We start from the raw sequence: 14,703 nt of genomic DNA on the forward strand, positions 1-14,703 counted from the left end.
AGATGAAATTAATGCCACACTTACTTTGCTTTGATTGGCTTGTCAGGCTTGGCTCTACAATACAATCCTTTCATGTTCTTATTCTGAAATACAGTTTTCTTGAAGGTGTCAGGGCTAAATTTGTGATCAAATTCAAAATATATAAACAAACGGACTGGCACAAAAACTGATTGACACAACACGGCTAATACGAATAATACGATAACAAAACAACACGAAGCTATTTCCAAAGTTGTCTAACAGAGGGCGTATCATGGCTGTCTAGCGTCATCTGTCGATTACGGTTACGCGTTCCGAATTTACACGGAACGCGGTTCTTGAAAATAGGCTTTCAAAAATGTTATCGGCCATTTGCTTTGGTTTTCTGGCTTCAAATCTTCGTTGTTCTATGAGAATGATATTTTTTCAGTAACCGTTATATATGTATATTTACCAGTCCGAATTAATCGGTTAACATGGCTAGAAAACGATACACATTCCATGTTTACGTTTACCTTATTAGGCTTTCACTGTGTCATCTGTCAAAAATCGTGATGTCTACTAATTTACTAATTGCGTTGTTGTATTGTCAAATAAAGTTTCAGTGAAGCCGTAAAGCGACCTAAATCGCTGAAATGAGTGATAGTGATAAAATAAGTTGTACACCACCTGCTTTAGCAGCAATAGCGTCAAATACGCTAAATAATTTGATTCCTGGCAGGTCCCGCGAAATGTATGAACGAGCGTACAATAACAATAACTTCACCACTTGGGCCAGAGAACACCAAGCGGTCAATGTTACCGAAAATGTTGTATTGGCCTATTTTGCCCATTTAAGTAAGGTAAGTGAAGTACTTTTAAAAAAAAAATACAAATTGAAACAACATAAGATTTTAAAATGGTCAACTCGTGCGTTAATATCTTATTTAAGCGCTAACGTTTGAAAGCTTTCACGTCAAATGAAATTTGAAGATAAACCAGCTTTTCTCACTTTGTAAAGATCAGGTCAACCGCGAACGTCGCCATTTTATATCGCTTTGACAGCAAAAAAAAAAGCGGCACGTGAACTCTCCGAACGCTTTTCTAATTATAACCCGACCGGGATGGCCTAATTGTTAAAGACTGAAACGTCAAAAGCGCCACCGGCCGAATAGAAAAAGAGGGCCCCTCTAATCCGAGTTATTTCCGCTGAAACGGCGTCGGAGCCCTGAAAATTTCGGCAGCATTAACGCCACGTCCGAGCGAATATCGGACCGATTTTTTGCTGTTATTTTTCCTGCACGACAACACCAGACCATGTAATGCCGAAAAAGTGAACCAACAGTTAATTAGACTGAGAGTGGTTTTGTCGCTAGATTTTTCATATTCAGAAAGTTTAACAAAAAGAAATAAAAAGGGAGCGGATTTCGTATATTATGAATAGAATGCTTTTTAGAAAATTATCCGAAGTTTTTAACGGTTATTATTAAGAGTGAAATAAATGTATAAAATTAGTGCTAAAAACATTGGTTTATTTTGATTTCACACTTCTTTTTAACTTGTTTCCAAATTACGGTTTGAGGTTATGCCTTTTTACATTTTGGATTTTACTTGATTAACTTCACTTTCTGCTGTCACCGGACTGTCGTTGTCAGTGAAGTTATTAACTTCCAATTTTTTCGCTATTTTATGGATGAAAACGTGCTCTGAAATATTCACAAATGGTTGCAGTTTACTTTGCAGGTTTACCATCAAAAGAAAATAACACACACACTCCAGAATCACTACCAACACCAGCCTGCACAATTCAACTAAAATAATAACGACACTGATTTATTTTTTCTAAAAGTGGTTAATATTCTGCTTTTTACCAGCTTAACCTCACTCTTGTGAGCCTTGCTAACCTTTTAAAGCAATACTAGAGACAATTGTTTCATCTATCGGTAGCAAAAAGCAAAGATAGTTATTTAAAAATGCTCAATAACAGAACTTTACAATATGTCAGGCTTGATAGATATAAAACTTTTTAAATCACCGTAAATCTGGAACAGTCAAGCTGTCAACCGCGAACTGTCAATGTGAATTTCAATCTGACGTCATCATTTATTGCGTCACTGCCACTTCCGCTGACATGTCGCCAAACTTCTCAACATTTGTGAGATGAAAGACATTTCCCTAAAATAGGTTATTAGTCAAATCATAGTATTTGAGTTGATTTAATCAATTTTCATCAGGAATTTCGTTTATTAACTAGTTAAGGACTATTTTAGTTTTCTCATAACTTTAAAAAAAATATGCGCCTTTTTAAAAATTTGTTTTTATTTATTTTTATAGAATGTATCCCAAATTGCAGTGGGTATCGAGTTGATGCTTTACAAGTGCGTTTGCTCCTCTCTCCTTCGTTAAATTGTGCTGACAGGACGTAAACTTGAAACTTGTATGATTTTGTTAGACTACTGAAGGCCAATTTATACAAATATGAACTTTAAAATGGAATAACTGTAGATGACACATACTGTCACTTTTGATGAAAACCCACTCAATTTTTGTTAACATAAAAATAATACTGTTCAATAATACGATAAACCAAATACCACTTAATCTATAAAGTGAATTATTATTTGCTTCATAGTTACATTAAGTAGACTTTTTGTTCTTCTTTGCAAATTATACGGTAAAAAAATGCGAGAGAAACGTAATCACTGAAATCTTAAAATTAGGTACAGTAGTCGGCAATAAATCGGTTGATCACGTCATTGACGTTTAACGCGCCACGTTGCCAGATGTTTAGTTTTTTCATTAAAACTCGAACTTTACATACATTCTGTATTTATTTACTTCTTATATAGGTTGACGCAGTTTTTTGAACAGAGAATTTTGAATAACAATATTAGTCAATATTGACTTTTATTTCCTAATCCTTTTGAAAATTGCTAAAACTATCTTGTGCCTCTAAAAGCAAAATCAAAGAAATTATTTCAATTTCATATTTTAAAACAGCAAACGGTCAACTAGCAATCTGGCAACAACGCACACAACTCGTTAAACGTCAAAATCGAGAAGGTCACGTTTGTATCAGAATTGCGTTCATTTAATAAGCGCGTGTGAGAAAGAGAGCACTACTGGTCGCAACTAATCGCTAAGCCAATACGAATGTATTTTCAAAACGTCATTCTCACTGATGACGTGCATCGCTCCCATTAATGGACCACTTTACGTCATCGATGACGTGAATGCAGTTTTTGTTGGAGTTTCCTTTACATTCAAATCGGTCAGGTTTACACGGAAAACGTTGCATCGCATTAGGTCATATTTATTATCGCACAGTTACGAAGTAGCCGTAACTCACAATTAACTTTTAAAATTGCGAGTTCCGGTAACTGAGCTGAATAAATTTCAATCAAGGGCCGCAAATTTGCGTATTTACGCTCCAACGTCACACCAAAATAGTGTAAATAAACCGTTAAAGCTGCACGATATTTTTTAATTCCAGTTAGTTATTGGGTGCCTTGAATTACTGGGGCGTTTAAGCAATAACAACGATGAAATTTTAATCCTCGACCGGCCACCTGGTTTTCGACATCAATTATTCGAATGGGGAGAGAAAAACTGAAAAACGTCGGCGCTCTAGCGGACAAATTGAAAATTAAAATCGAAGAATGTAGCAACGAGTGAAAGGCAGCACTCAGCACTGCACGAGAGCTAAAAGGAGAGTGCAGGGGGCTTTTCATAGAAATTCGCAAAGGTCATTTCCTGGAAAGGATATGTAAGTGTAGTAATGGAAAGCTGGCGACACTAGACACGGCTATTGTAACCGTATTAACGCAAAAGCCTTTTCATAAATGATAGGAAACTGGATAATTGGCTTAAAAGCAGATTTTCTAATAAAATGGCAAACTCTCTAGAAGAGAATTATAACAAAAATGACAGTTGACAGTACTGAATGTCTCTCACGATGACGTTCGAGTTTGACAGTCAAAATACGTTATTCTGAGGTCACATTTGCTCGTTCTGTGTGTCATATCTTCTATCGCTCGAGAACACGATTAACTCGCTATAATGTCTCAATAAGCCTCAAAAAGCCGGTTCAGTAGGTTGATTTATGAGCCGCTGCTTCGAAAAATAATAGAGCAATCCATTTAGCTTTTAATTCCTTCCGTCTAGTCAGTCTAGTAATTAATTGATAGTTTCTCTGGCCTGTTCCGCAAACTTGTGATTAATAAGCTTGGCGGTTTGTTTCACTCTGTTTTGAGTTTTGACGCAGTGCAGTCTTGGCATATAATATACATACGAATTATACACACACACTTTGTGCGATACGAATATAAGTTTTGCCTCAAATCCAAATAAGCAAGTATACTTTAGCGCTCGTTAAAAGTTGTCGGGAAAACGAGTTTGTTTTTAATTAAGTTTCACGAACGAGTTGAAAGGTCAAGCCTTAGGGAGTTGTTATAATATTTCTCATATTAAATAACTATACATACATATAACGCTTTGCTAGCAACTTTAAGTTTCATATTATGCGAGAACAGCGCAAAAATGCTTCAACAACAACAGTTTCAAACCAATTAAAATTGTTGTTTCTCACGTTTTAGTAACTTCTGATTATTCGCTGAATTTCAGAATTATCTATTTTGCGCTCTTTCGTATATGACAGATCAATGTCTTTTGTGAATTTGACACGTTTGACAAATTAAAATATAAACTCAAGTCACACTGTCAAATGTCAAAAATACAATTTTCGATAAAAATTAAGCCTGGTTTATAAAACAAAATTTAATTTTGGTATTAGTGGTTATATCTTAACTGTAAAAATGGAAGGTGTTTATAAATGAGAAATGTATGGTGCTTATTATATGACATATATTGACTGACAAGTGCCAGTACATAAATAGTAAATATTAATTAACAAGTTAGCTTGTAACTTAAAACGAAAAAGAAAATCAAAAATCAGGTGAAAGCTATCATTTTTGTGATAATATTCATCTGTCAATGCTAGGTTGTCAATATTAGCCATAAGAAATTTAGGATTTTAAGAAAGTTCAGTTTTTTACTATTACTAAAATTAGATTTTATTTTATAAACTAGACTTAAGTGGAGTTGGCGCTGTTCTGTCATAAAAACTAAAATGAATGATAAAACAAAGTTAACAACGATATTCTTTGAATACTCTAGTCACCAGTTTTTATTATCAATCTTAATAAATAATAACATTCTGCATTTGTTTACGAATAAAAAATAACAACTACCGCCGCCATTAAATTATAGTTTCCAGAGGCTTATTTGTTGCCATAGCTCATTAAGCTATAATGACGTTTGTTGACGTTGACGTTGTTGACATTTGCTGCAGCAAATGAACATGTTTTCGTATTGTAATGGACGGGGAACGTCAACAAAATTTATAGTGGCATATATCCGGCTGCAATAGTAATTAAATTCTGGATTAAGTGGGAGATTATTCCATGCATATTCGATGAACTCGAGGCTGTTTCGGAGAAAGTTGTTGCGTTAAGAGAGTTGACAAGGATAAGTACAAAGGGTGGATGAGTAGAAAGTTTTCTTAATTAATGCTTTAGTGGTGTTTTCCGCCACTTAGTTCAAATCCGTACGTTGGGTAAACCTTGCCAGTAAGACCGTATCCCGGTGTCTAGAGTGAGAAATTGAAACCTAAATATTTTATAAGGCCAGGAATTCGAAATCTTGCTTGCCTCTATTTTTAAAGTGCCACTCTAGAAAGCAAACCGAGACTTTAGCGAATAGAGCCGGGGCTGCACCGCAGTGTAGACAGGGTGCTAAATTAATCACAAACCAATCTGGGTAACTTTTTTGTTCGTTCGGGTTGGTAACTGTGTGGCTTTCACCCAGCACCACCAACCAAAAAAAGTCGATAATGGCGCCGGTAACTTTGTTAATTTGCAACGCGCAACTAAAAGAGCCTCGGGCCGATGCGATTCAATTTTCATAACTATGACACGTTTGACGTCAACGGGGCGCACTGTAATAAAGGTACATTATTCAACGCTTGTCGGATAGATCGATATGCCCTTTTGTAACGGCTGAATCTAGTCATTTTTCAATTACGATCGTTAATTGGAACGAACAGAGGCAACACTGTTTGATGTTGATTTGACATCTGTCTTTTTGACGCGCTGGATAACTGACAGATGATTAAGATAAAATATGTTTTTTTGTTGAATATCCTCATTAAACTAGAAAATTAATCGCTTATTACTTAAAACGTAAGGTTAATTGACTATTTATTGATTTTGAGTTATTGACTGACTTGACCTCTTCTTTTCTCTAATTCACGTAAAAGTAACATTATTCACGTGACCGCATTATTTATATGAAATACAAGGCACGTGATAACGCTTGAAAATTTCGTTCAGTTTGTGCTTCTATGTTTAAATCGATGAAGTTTTATATTAAAATTTAATTGAGTGTTTTGTGAAAATGTTCAATAACTGGCAATTCAAAATGGCTGCCAGAGGCCTCTGGCACGTTAAAAACAATTCATAGTAAGCTTAAGAAGGTTTCAGAGGCCTCTGGCAATTCAAAATGGCTGCCAGAGGCCTCTGGCACGTTAAAAACAGTTTTAGTAAGCTTAAGAAGGTTTCAGAGGCCTCTGGCAATTCAAAATGGCTGCCAGAGGCCTCTGGCACGTTAAAAACAATTCATAGTAAGCTTAAGAAGGTTTCAGAGGCCTCTGGCACGTTAAAAACAGTTTTAGTAAGCTTAAGAAGGTTTCAGAGGACTCTGGCAATTCAAAATGACTGCCAGAGACCTCTGGCACGTTAAAAACAATTCATAGTAAGCTTAAGAAGGTTTCAGAGGCCTCTGGCAATTCAAAATGGCTGCCAGAGGCCTCTGACACGTTAAAAACAATTCATAGTAAGCTTAAGAAGGTTTCAGAGGCCTCTGGCAATACAAAATGGCTGCCAGAGGCCTCTGGCATGTTAAAAACAGTTTTAGTAAGCTTAAGAAGGTTTCAGAGGCCTCTGGCAATTCAAAATGGCTGCCAGAGACCTCTGGCACGTTAAAAACAATTCATAGTAAGCTTAAGAAGGTTTCAGAGGCCTCTGGCACGTTAAAAACAATTCATAGTAAGCTTAAGAAGGTTTCAGAGGCCTCTGGCACGTTAAAAACAGTTTTAGTAAGCTTAAGAAGGTTTCAGAGGACTCTGGCAATTCAAAATGGCTGCCAGAGGCCTCTGACACGTTAAAAACAATTCATAGTAAGCTTAAGAAGGTTTCAGAGGCCTCTGGCAATACAAAATGGCTGCCAGAGGCCTCTGGCATGTTAAAAACAGTTTTAGTAAGCTTAAGAAGGTTTCAGAGGCCTCTGGCAATTCAAAATGGCTGCCAGAGGCCTCTGGCATGTTAAAAACAATTCATAGTAAGCTTAAGAAGGTTTCAGAGGCCTCTGGCAATACAAAATGGCTGCCAGAGGCCTCCGGCGCGTTAAAAACAGTTTAGTTAGCTTAAGAAGGTTTCAGAGGCCTCTGGCAATACAAAATGGCTGCCAGAGGCCTCCGGCGCGTTAAAAACAGTTTAGTTAGCTTAAGAAGGTTTCAGAGGCCTCTGGCAATTCAAAATGGCTGCCAGAGGCCTCTGGCACGTTAAAAACAGTTTAGTAAGCTTAAGAAGGTTTCAGAGGACTTTGGCAATTCAAAATGGCTGCCAGAGACCTCTGGCACGTTAAAAACAATTCATAGTAAGCTGAATTAAAATTTAAAAATACGATGACCTAACAATGTGAATGTTTTTAAATTTGACGTTTGCTTCCCTTTCCATTACATTCAAAACATTAATGCCAAAATGAAAAGAACTATAAATATACAGCAAAAAACACAATTTTCTAGTTCCAGAAGACGTTAAAATGGAAAAGAAAACATTAGAAATTAAAGTACATATTAGAATAATAATAATAATAATGATTATTATTTCATGTTGTTATTGTAATCAAGAATGTATTTTTCTCGATTATAATAAACAGTAAACTGACGACTCCATGACAGACGATCCAATTATAGCCCAGTTAAATTAATTGCTGGTTGCCTAAATCGAGAATATTTTCAGCTCACTCTAGGGGGTTTATTTAAAATTAGTCTCCTCTGCGAAACCTACCGCAAAAATAATCCAGACATTTTGATGGATTGTTTGACAAAAACGTCTGGAATTAAAGCGGTAAACCTCGTTATTCACGGAATTTACGTGATTGATTGCGCGGCCACGTAAAAACTTGTCCGATCAGCAAAAATTAACTTTTGCTTTTTACCTCTCTTTTCTATACTAACTTTTTCCGTAATTTTAGTTCAATTTTTATGGGGGGCGCTTTAGTCAAAGCACCGTAAACCGTTTTATACGTCATCAAAGAAAACGTTTACGATCGCTTAATAAAATCAAATACACTGGTTGATTGCGCTTTTACAACTCTACTTTCCGAGTGGAAAGTCCGGACTAATCCAATCCAAACTGGGATGAAAAAGTCGAGAAATGGAAACCCTTTGACAGAATGGATATTTGCCGAAGGCTTGTTTCCATTAATTAGGACCTCGAAAATGGCGTTGCTTACGTAGGGCTAAATTCATGCGTGGGGTCAAGAGTTATTTTAGCCCCGTTTGTTTCGTAAACAATAGTTCAGTAAACATCCCTACTGCTCAGAGAGGAGAGGATTTACCCACGTATTTAATGGCGGCAAACAATGTAATCTCGTAATTTGAGTAGAAAAAGTTTTATTTTTACTGTTTTTCATTTATTAATGTCTAAGATGGTGAAACTATATTCAATGTTAAGGGGTGCTCTCATTATTGCGGTTTGAATTTCGGGACAAAACTTTTTCAATTTCCAACCGTTAATTAGTTCGGTCCAATTAAATTGTTTTAATTTTAGAAGACCGGGAGGTATTAAGGACCATAATATCCGCCAGCCAATATCGGATCGAACCGTCGACATTCGGTAAAGTTGTTAACTTTTAATGAGTCGTCCCGATCGGTTTGTAACTTGTTCCGATTGGAAACTTTGCGCGCCAAAAATCGGAATTGTTAAAATCACCATTCAACTTTGCAATTAAATGTCAAAATGTTATATTTTCGTAACTTTATCACGTTGCAGATCTAAATCTTCAAAACGACGTCCATATGGCCGTTAGAGTGATGCCAATAGCATGAGATGAAGAAAACTTGTTTTGCACGTAACATACTATAGTTTAGGAAAAATACTTTTAAAAAATACATTTTTTACCGCTTAAGACTTGGGTTCACATTGTTTTAGTAGTAAAACTTAAACAATCTAGAAATAACGTTAAGAGAGCCTTGATCCAAATATTGGCACCTGCAATCGAACTCCTATTTTCTAACGGAATTCATTAACGTCGATATTGAAGAGAAAATGGCCAGAATCAGGATGACGTACAGCGACCGCCATTGTTTATTAAACAAAAGCTCGAGAACATACCTGGTGCAATTTTTTCTGCTATAAATATACCGGATGGTGGAACTTAAATGAATTTCCCAGGGTGATTGAAAACTTTGCTGTTTAATTCTGCGAAGTTTTTTTGGAAAAAGTTTATAATTTCCGGTCTGGGGTGTAGTGTTAATGCCCCGAAATTTAGGGACTTAATGAAAGTTTCTAGATTGTAAAACTTTAACAGCATTATACTTGTGAAATTGAAGCGATGAAACTTTTTCTAGTGTCCCAAAACTGAATTGTGTGCCCGGCAACAAGTTGATATATTGGATAAAAGCCGGCGGTGAGAAATAGTCTCGGGGATTTACACTCTGTAACAATGGGGTATATATTTTTTGTTTTGGGGTTGTCAGTAGTGATTGCCAGTGGCGCCAACCAAAAAAACAAAATAGTACAGCGTTGCCACCGCTAGTTGGATTAACTAGGTCCGGTGGTTTCAACTTTGGACCAAAACTGTCCAATTTACCGCTTAATTAACGCGACAGGCCGGATTCCAATATCGATTTCCTGTCTTTGGCATGCACACCTGCTTTAAAATCCCCTTTTTTTTATAGTTTCGTACACTTTTTCCAAATCCCACGGCCAGGAACATCCCCTCTCGACCTCAAACTCGTATATTTCTAGATCCCGAAATTAATTTCAACTTGAATTCCCTAATTTATTATACGGTGGGTCAGGAAAGGTTGCTAACCAGAACATATTTCTGGAAGTTAATTAGTTTGGGTTTGGCGTGTAATAATTGTGTGGAACACACTCGTACTTTCTGATTTCCCTTTTTATTCGCTTTTAGTCCTTAATGGAGTTTTGAAGGGCCTCAAACTGAAAAAGCATTAGCATATTATCCAATATCGTACTATAGATAATTGCACTGTATTGTCAAAAGTTTCAACTGAAATTATAGTGCGAGAATCAACTGATTTTAGGCAAAACCAAACTTGTTTGGATTGACTGGTCAAGTTAATCGCAAAACCGTTTAGAATTGAAAGATAAACGTATGTGTCCTGTTGTTCTTTCAATAACATTTTAAACTTTAACTGAACACTTAACCAACTGTTGCAACATTTGGTTTGTAAAAATGTTGTAAAAATCCTGTTTATTAGCCTTTATTAAGCTGTTGCTACAAGTAAAGTTGGTGCGACCATGAGAATCTAGAAAAAAGTAAAGTAAACAGTAAAATAAACTTATTAAGCAAAATTCTTCTTTTTCTGTTCCTGTTTTTGCTTCTTCCTGCTATTTTTACATCATACATTCTATTTATTCATTGACTTAACCACACATAGTTCATATTTTCTGAGCTGATTGCTTAATTTGTCAGAGATAATTAACAAATCTCAGGCTGTCTGATCAAAATCAGAAAAAGTTTGTTGAGAAGATTTTTTCCACTACTAACATGATACACATTGAGTAACTTGAGAAATTAGGTTTCTACGAAGGCGTAGAAGGGCCACAGACGTTATTTTTCTTAAATTCCGACTTCAAACTCGAAAATTAACTAAATTCCGACTTCAAACTCGGAAATTAGTTGCAATGTTGTCAAACTGACAAATTCTACTAATTAAGATCAAAGAGTGTTTGTAATGTAACCAAACTGACAAGTCCGACTAATTTCTTTGAAGTGTGTTAGCAATGTTGCCAAAGTTAACAAATTTTACTAATTTGCTTCGAAGAATGTTTGCCAAACTGAAAAATTTTGTCTAATTTGGTTTGAAGAGCTTTTGCAATGTGACAATGTAAATTCTGAATTCGAAGTCGGAATTTAACTAAATTCCGAGTTCAAAGTCAGAATTGAACTAAATTCAGAGTTTAAAGTCGGAATTTAGTTAATTTCCGAGTTTGAATAGTCGAAATTTAAGAAAAATAACTTTTTGTTTCTATTAACTTAACCCTCTAAAATGCACCATTTGAGTTGCACTTATCCCTAATTATAAACCTTTTTGAGTTACAGCAAATCTATAATTTCCAACAATGGCCCTAAATGGATTAGTTTACCGAGTAATTACGATCAATTTGATTTCTGATATCCATTACGACGTTAATAATGCGTGTACACACAATCGCTGGCATTTCGATTGATCTGACACTTAATAGAAATTTGTGGAAGCTCACCCACGTTTGTGTGTGAGTGTACGTGTCAAATTTCATCAAGTTTTATAGTTTAATGCCTATTTTCCCGACACTTTAAGTATAAGTTAAGCTAAGTTGTGGTTTGAATGTGACAGATTAGGTGCAAAATAACACGGCCAAATCTAAGCCTTAAACTCAACTTAGCCAATGTTGTGAAAACGGACATTGGATAAATGTTAAGTCACAATTCTATCGTAATAATTTTCATTATTCTACGCTTTGTTTATTTCAGAAGATTTGGTGAGATATTGGATAATAAGTGTCATAGATGAAAAAGATGATTGATAAAAATGATAAAATGTCTAAAGTTAAGGGGAAAACCTATGAAAAATTGAAAAGTTGGTACACAAATGCTTTCACAAGACTTGTTTGACCCTTGATTAGTAAACAATCGTTTTTTCGAAACATTCCAGTTTCAACAACCATTCTGGAAAGATAATTTTAAATTTCTAGGTTATGCTAAGAAATTGACAGTGACAGTATGAAGAGCTTGCAACGTTGCAATTATATTACTATACTTACGATCAACACTACATACAAAATAAATCACATGTTTTGCTTGTTTATAATTTTATAAAACTACCTTCGTAGATCAAATTGAACTTTTGACCCGAGTAAAAGAAAATTTAATGATGAAATAAACACAAGAGCTGTCGCTTTATGTATCGAATATAATTTCTCAAGTGGCACAATCATAAACCTACACAGTTTACGACTTGCGGCATTATTATACGTTCCCTTAAGGGGCTCGCATCCGCTTGCATTACAGATTTACCTTCTTAAAATTTTACACGAGAACCTCTCCGGAATTTCAGTCTTGCGCCCCTTAAAATTTCACCAACCCCCTAAGGGAGCCTAAGAAGACGTTAAAGCTAAATCTGACTGTTCGAGGAAATTTACATCGAGTCTTGAATATGCAACGGGGCGCTTTTGTTTCCGAACAAATGGACTTTGCTCGTTGAACTTCTTTTTTTCAAAATCAAGTTGAAAGGGTGAAAGGGATGATAAGTACGCCTCCCTTGTCTCGAATATGATACTCTTGTTTTTATCCAAGCAGTAATGTTTTTTTTTTTACTTCAGTGCTGCTGCATTGCAGACACGTGATATTTATTTTATGTTTTCAGGAAATTATTTGATTTGATTGATACAATAGAGCAGGAAACTTTTCTACCAAGTTTCTTGGGATAATTTTAGGTACAAGAAACACAAAACATTTATGTGATAATGAATGATAAAAAACCAAAAAGTTGTTTTACCCTCTAAACTCCTATTGTATTAGTGCTATTTATTTCTTTTTTTGTGTAACTGGACAATATGGTTTGAAAATTTAAAAATTATCCTTATTGCAAAAAAAACTTGAAACTGAATTCGGTAATTCAAAGCAAAAGCCCTCTGAATATGTTTCTGCCTTTGTCTAACATTAACAACACATTGGCAAAAATTGAAACCAAAGAAGTCTAAAGCTATGTGTTAAGTGATATGTGTCAGACTGTCGCAGCGAGTGTGACGTAACTTGACAGATGGTGGTGTCAAGAGGTTTTTTCATTCACTTTCTGGACGACAATATCTCAAAAACCTGAATCGCTACAAAAGCAATGGTATTGTATGTGACGGTTGACGGTGAAAATTCTGAAATCATAATTTGTTAATAGTTAAGTTTGTTCATTATAATTTTAAATATTAAAAAATTTATAAAAATTAACAGTCCATTTAATTTACTTGATTTTTTTATCTTAAAATTTATATTTGTTCAAAAGTCTGCGCTAGTTATTTAGAATTCTGCATTAAGAGGAAAAAAAATATACAGGTGTGGTAAATCCAAAACCGACCATAGGAAAACCGCGTAACGGACAGAGAAACGTACATTATTGCATGCGCGGGACTAAGACAGAAAACGAAAAAAATATCAAGTAGGCCATATTTTCAGCGCGCTGTTGCCAAACGCCAAGTACTCAATACCGTCGACAAAATTAATTTCGTTCTTTTGTATTTCTAATTTATTTCCATTCCGATTTCTATCTATTTGTTGAGTCCCTATTGTAGTAATATTTCGTCTGTCATCTGCGATTAAAATCTAACCTCAATTCTCAAATTGAAAGTAAACAAAAACAATTACACTGACAGTGACAGGCTTGGCGTTTGGCAACAGCGCGCTGAAAATATGGCCTACTTGATATTTTTTTCGTTTTCTGTCTTAGTCCCGCGCATGCAATAATGTACGTTTCTCTGTCCGTTACACGGTTATATGTAAGAGAAAAATACAGAAATTAACTTGAGTATGGTATAGACAGAAGTTATTACGGACTATTTTTGCTTCCCTTCGTTCGGCATAGTCACGAAAAACGCCGATGTGAAAGTGATTTGTTTCGACCTAATTGCGACCGTAATGACATGTTTTTAAATTGCTTTTTTAATATTTGCCCGATGATACTTTTACACTTATTATTTACTTTTACATAACAACTTATTTTTTTAATATTAATTGACATATTTCACAATTTCCCTTCCTTCATTCTCACCTTAAAATCAAAATAAAAAAAATATATTTTAATGAATTTCACAATAAGTTTAAATAAATCATTGCACGAATTGGTTAATATAAATGTGGAAACTGTGTTCTATATGGCACAAATACATTTACTTTGTTAAATATTTATAAATTTGAAAGTCAAATTTGGTTACGTCAAACTGAAATATTTTCTTAGCAAGTGTGTAAACTTGGAAATATCACATTTATACATGATTTATGGTTACCAACCATCATAAATATTAACTAAACGACAAAGTTCAATTTTCAACTTTGTCAAGAAAATGATAAAGTACTAGTAATTTTGACATAAGACACTCAAAGAACACTTTATAATACCTCTCTGTATCTATATTATAACCCTGGGGATATTTAAAACAAAATCGCGTATGTTGCTGTTTTTGTTTGAACGTTTTGTTGCCGTAGGCAAGTTCAAAAAATAAGCGTAACCGGGCGGGAAAACTGCTTTTCTATTATTCCCGGCCGGTAGTAATGGGCTTTTTGATTTCCGTTAAACAAATAATCGCGCGGTCTCAATTAAATAAATGGCGTTTCTCCTGTATGTATGTATTTGTTTTGAAATGGCGAAAATGCAATAAATTTGACGATACCAAAACAAACACTGTT

The 14,703-nt window shown here is 35.1% G+C and overlaps 3 protein-coding genes across 9 annotated transcripts in view; 2 read left to right on the forward strand and 1 right to left on the reverse strand.

The window, feature by feature from the left end:
• The window catches only part of LOC145740502 (potassium voltage-gated channel protein Shaw-like), a 34,889-nt gene that overhangs the window by 19,935 nt on the left and 251 nt on the right, over positions 1–14,703 (reverse strand). Inside the window, exon 1 of one of the 5 annotated variants that reach the window (XM_081996110.1) lies at positions 25–167. The exons of 3 other annotated variants lie outside the window; for them this stretch is intronic. The gene's annotated coding sequence lies outside the window, so the exon portion shown is untranslated. Of the gene's footprint in view, positions 1–24; positions 168–14,703 lie in introns of those variants that run through there. One more of the 5 variants, XM_081996111.1, reaches the window with a different exon arrangement.
• LOC145740505 (cationic amino acid transporter 4) overlaps positions 1–14,703 on the forward strand; it is a 29,594-nt gene that overhangs the window by 5,518 nt on the left and 9,373 nt on the right. For 2 of the 3 annotated variants that reach the window (XM_081996119.1, XM_081996121.1), the window contains exon 1: positions 686–821. The exons of the other annotated variant lie outside the window; for it this stretch is intronic. The gene's annotated coding sequence lies outside the window, so the exon portion shown is untranslated. Of the gene's footprint in view, positions 1–685; positions 822–14,703 lie in introns of those variants that run through there. 3 annotated transcript variants of the gene reach the window in all.
• On the forward strand, positions 615–10,255 carry LOC145740506 (uncharacterized). Its single transcript, XM_081996122.1, has 3 exons — positions 615–825; positions 8,853–8,915; positions 9,072–10,255. The coding sequence occupies exons 1-3, from the start codon at positions 615–617 to the stop codon at positions 9,125–9,127; spliced, it is 330 nt and encodes a 109-aa protein (XP_081852248.1). The 3' UTR covers positions 9,128–10,255.

This window comes from Ips typographus, linkage group LG1 (assembly GCF_016097725.1).
Source record: "Ips typographus isolate SLU linkage group LG1, UJ_Ityp_2.0, whole genome shotgun sequence".
Taxonomy (NCBI): domain Eukaryota; kingdom Metazoa; phylum Arthropoda; class Insecta; order Coleoptera; family Curculionidae; genus Ips; species Ips typographus.

Bases quoted from the DNA above. Each gene is read 5' to 3' on its own strand.
- LOC145740506 (XM_081996122.1), top strand. From the start codon at position 615: ATGAGTGATAGTGATAAAATAAGTTGTACACCACCTGCTTTAGCAGCA. The intron at 826-8,852 runs GTGAAGTACTTT...TAATTTTAGAAG, and splicing joins TGCCCATTTAAGTAAGGTAA to ACCGGGAGGTATTAAGGACC. The intron at 8,916-9,071 runs GTAAAGTTGTTA...ATCACGTTGCAG, and splicing joins GATCGAACCGTCGACATTCG to ATCTAAATCTTCAAAACGAC.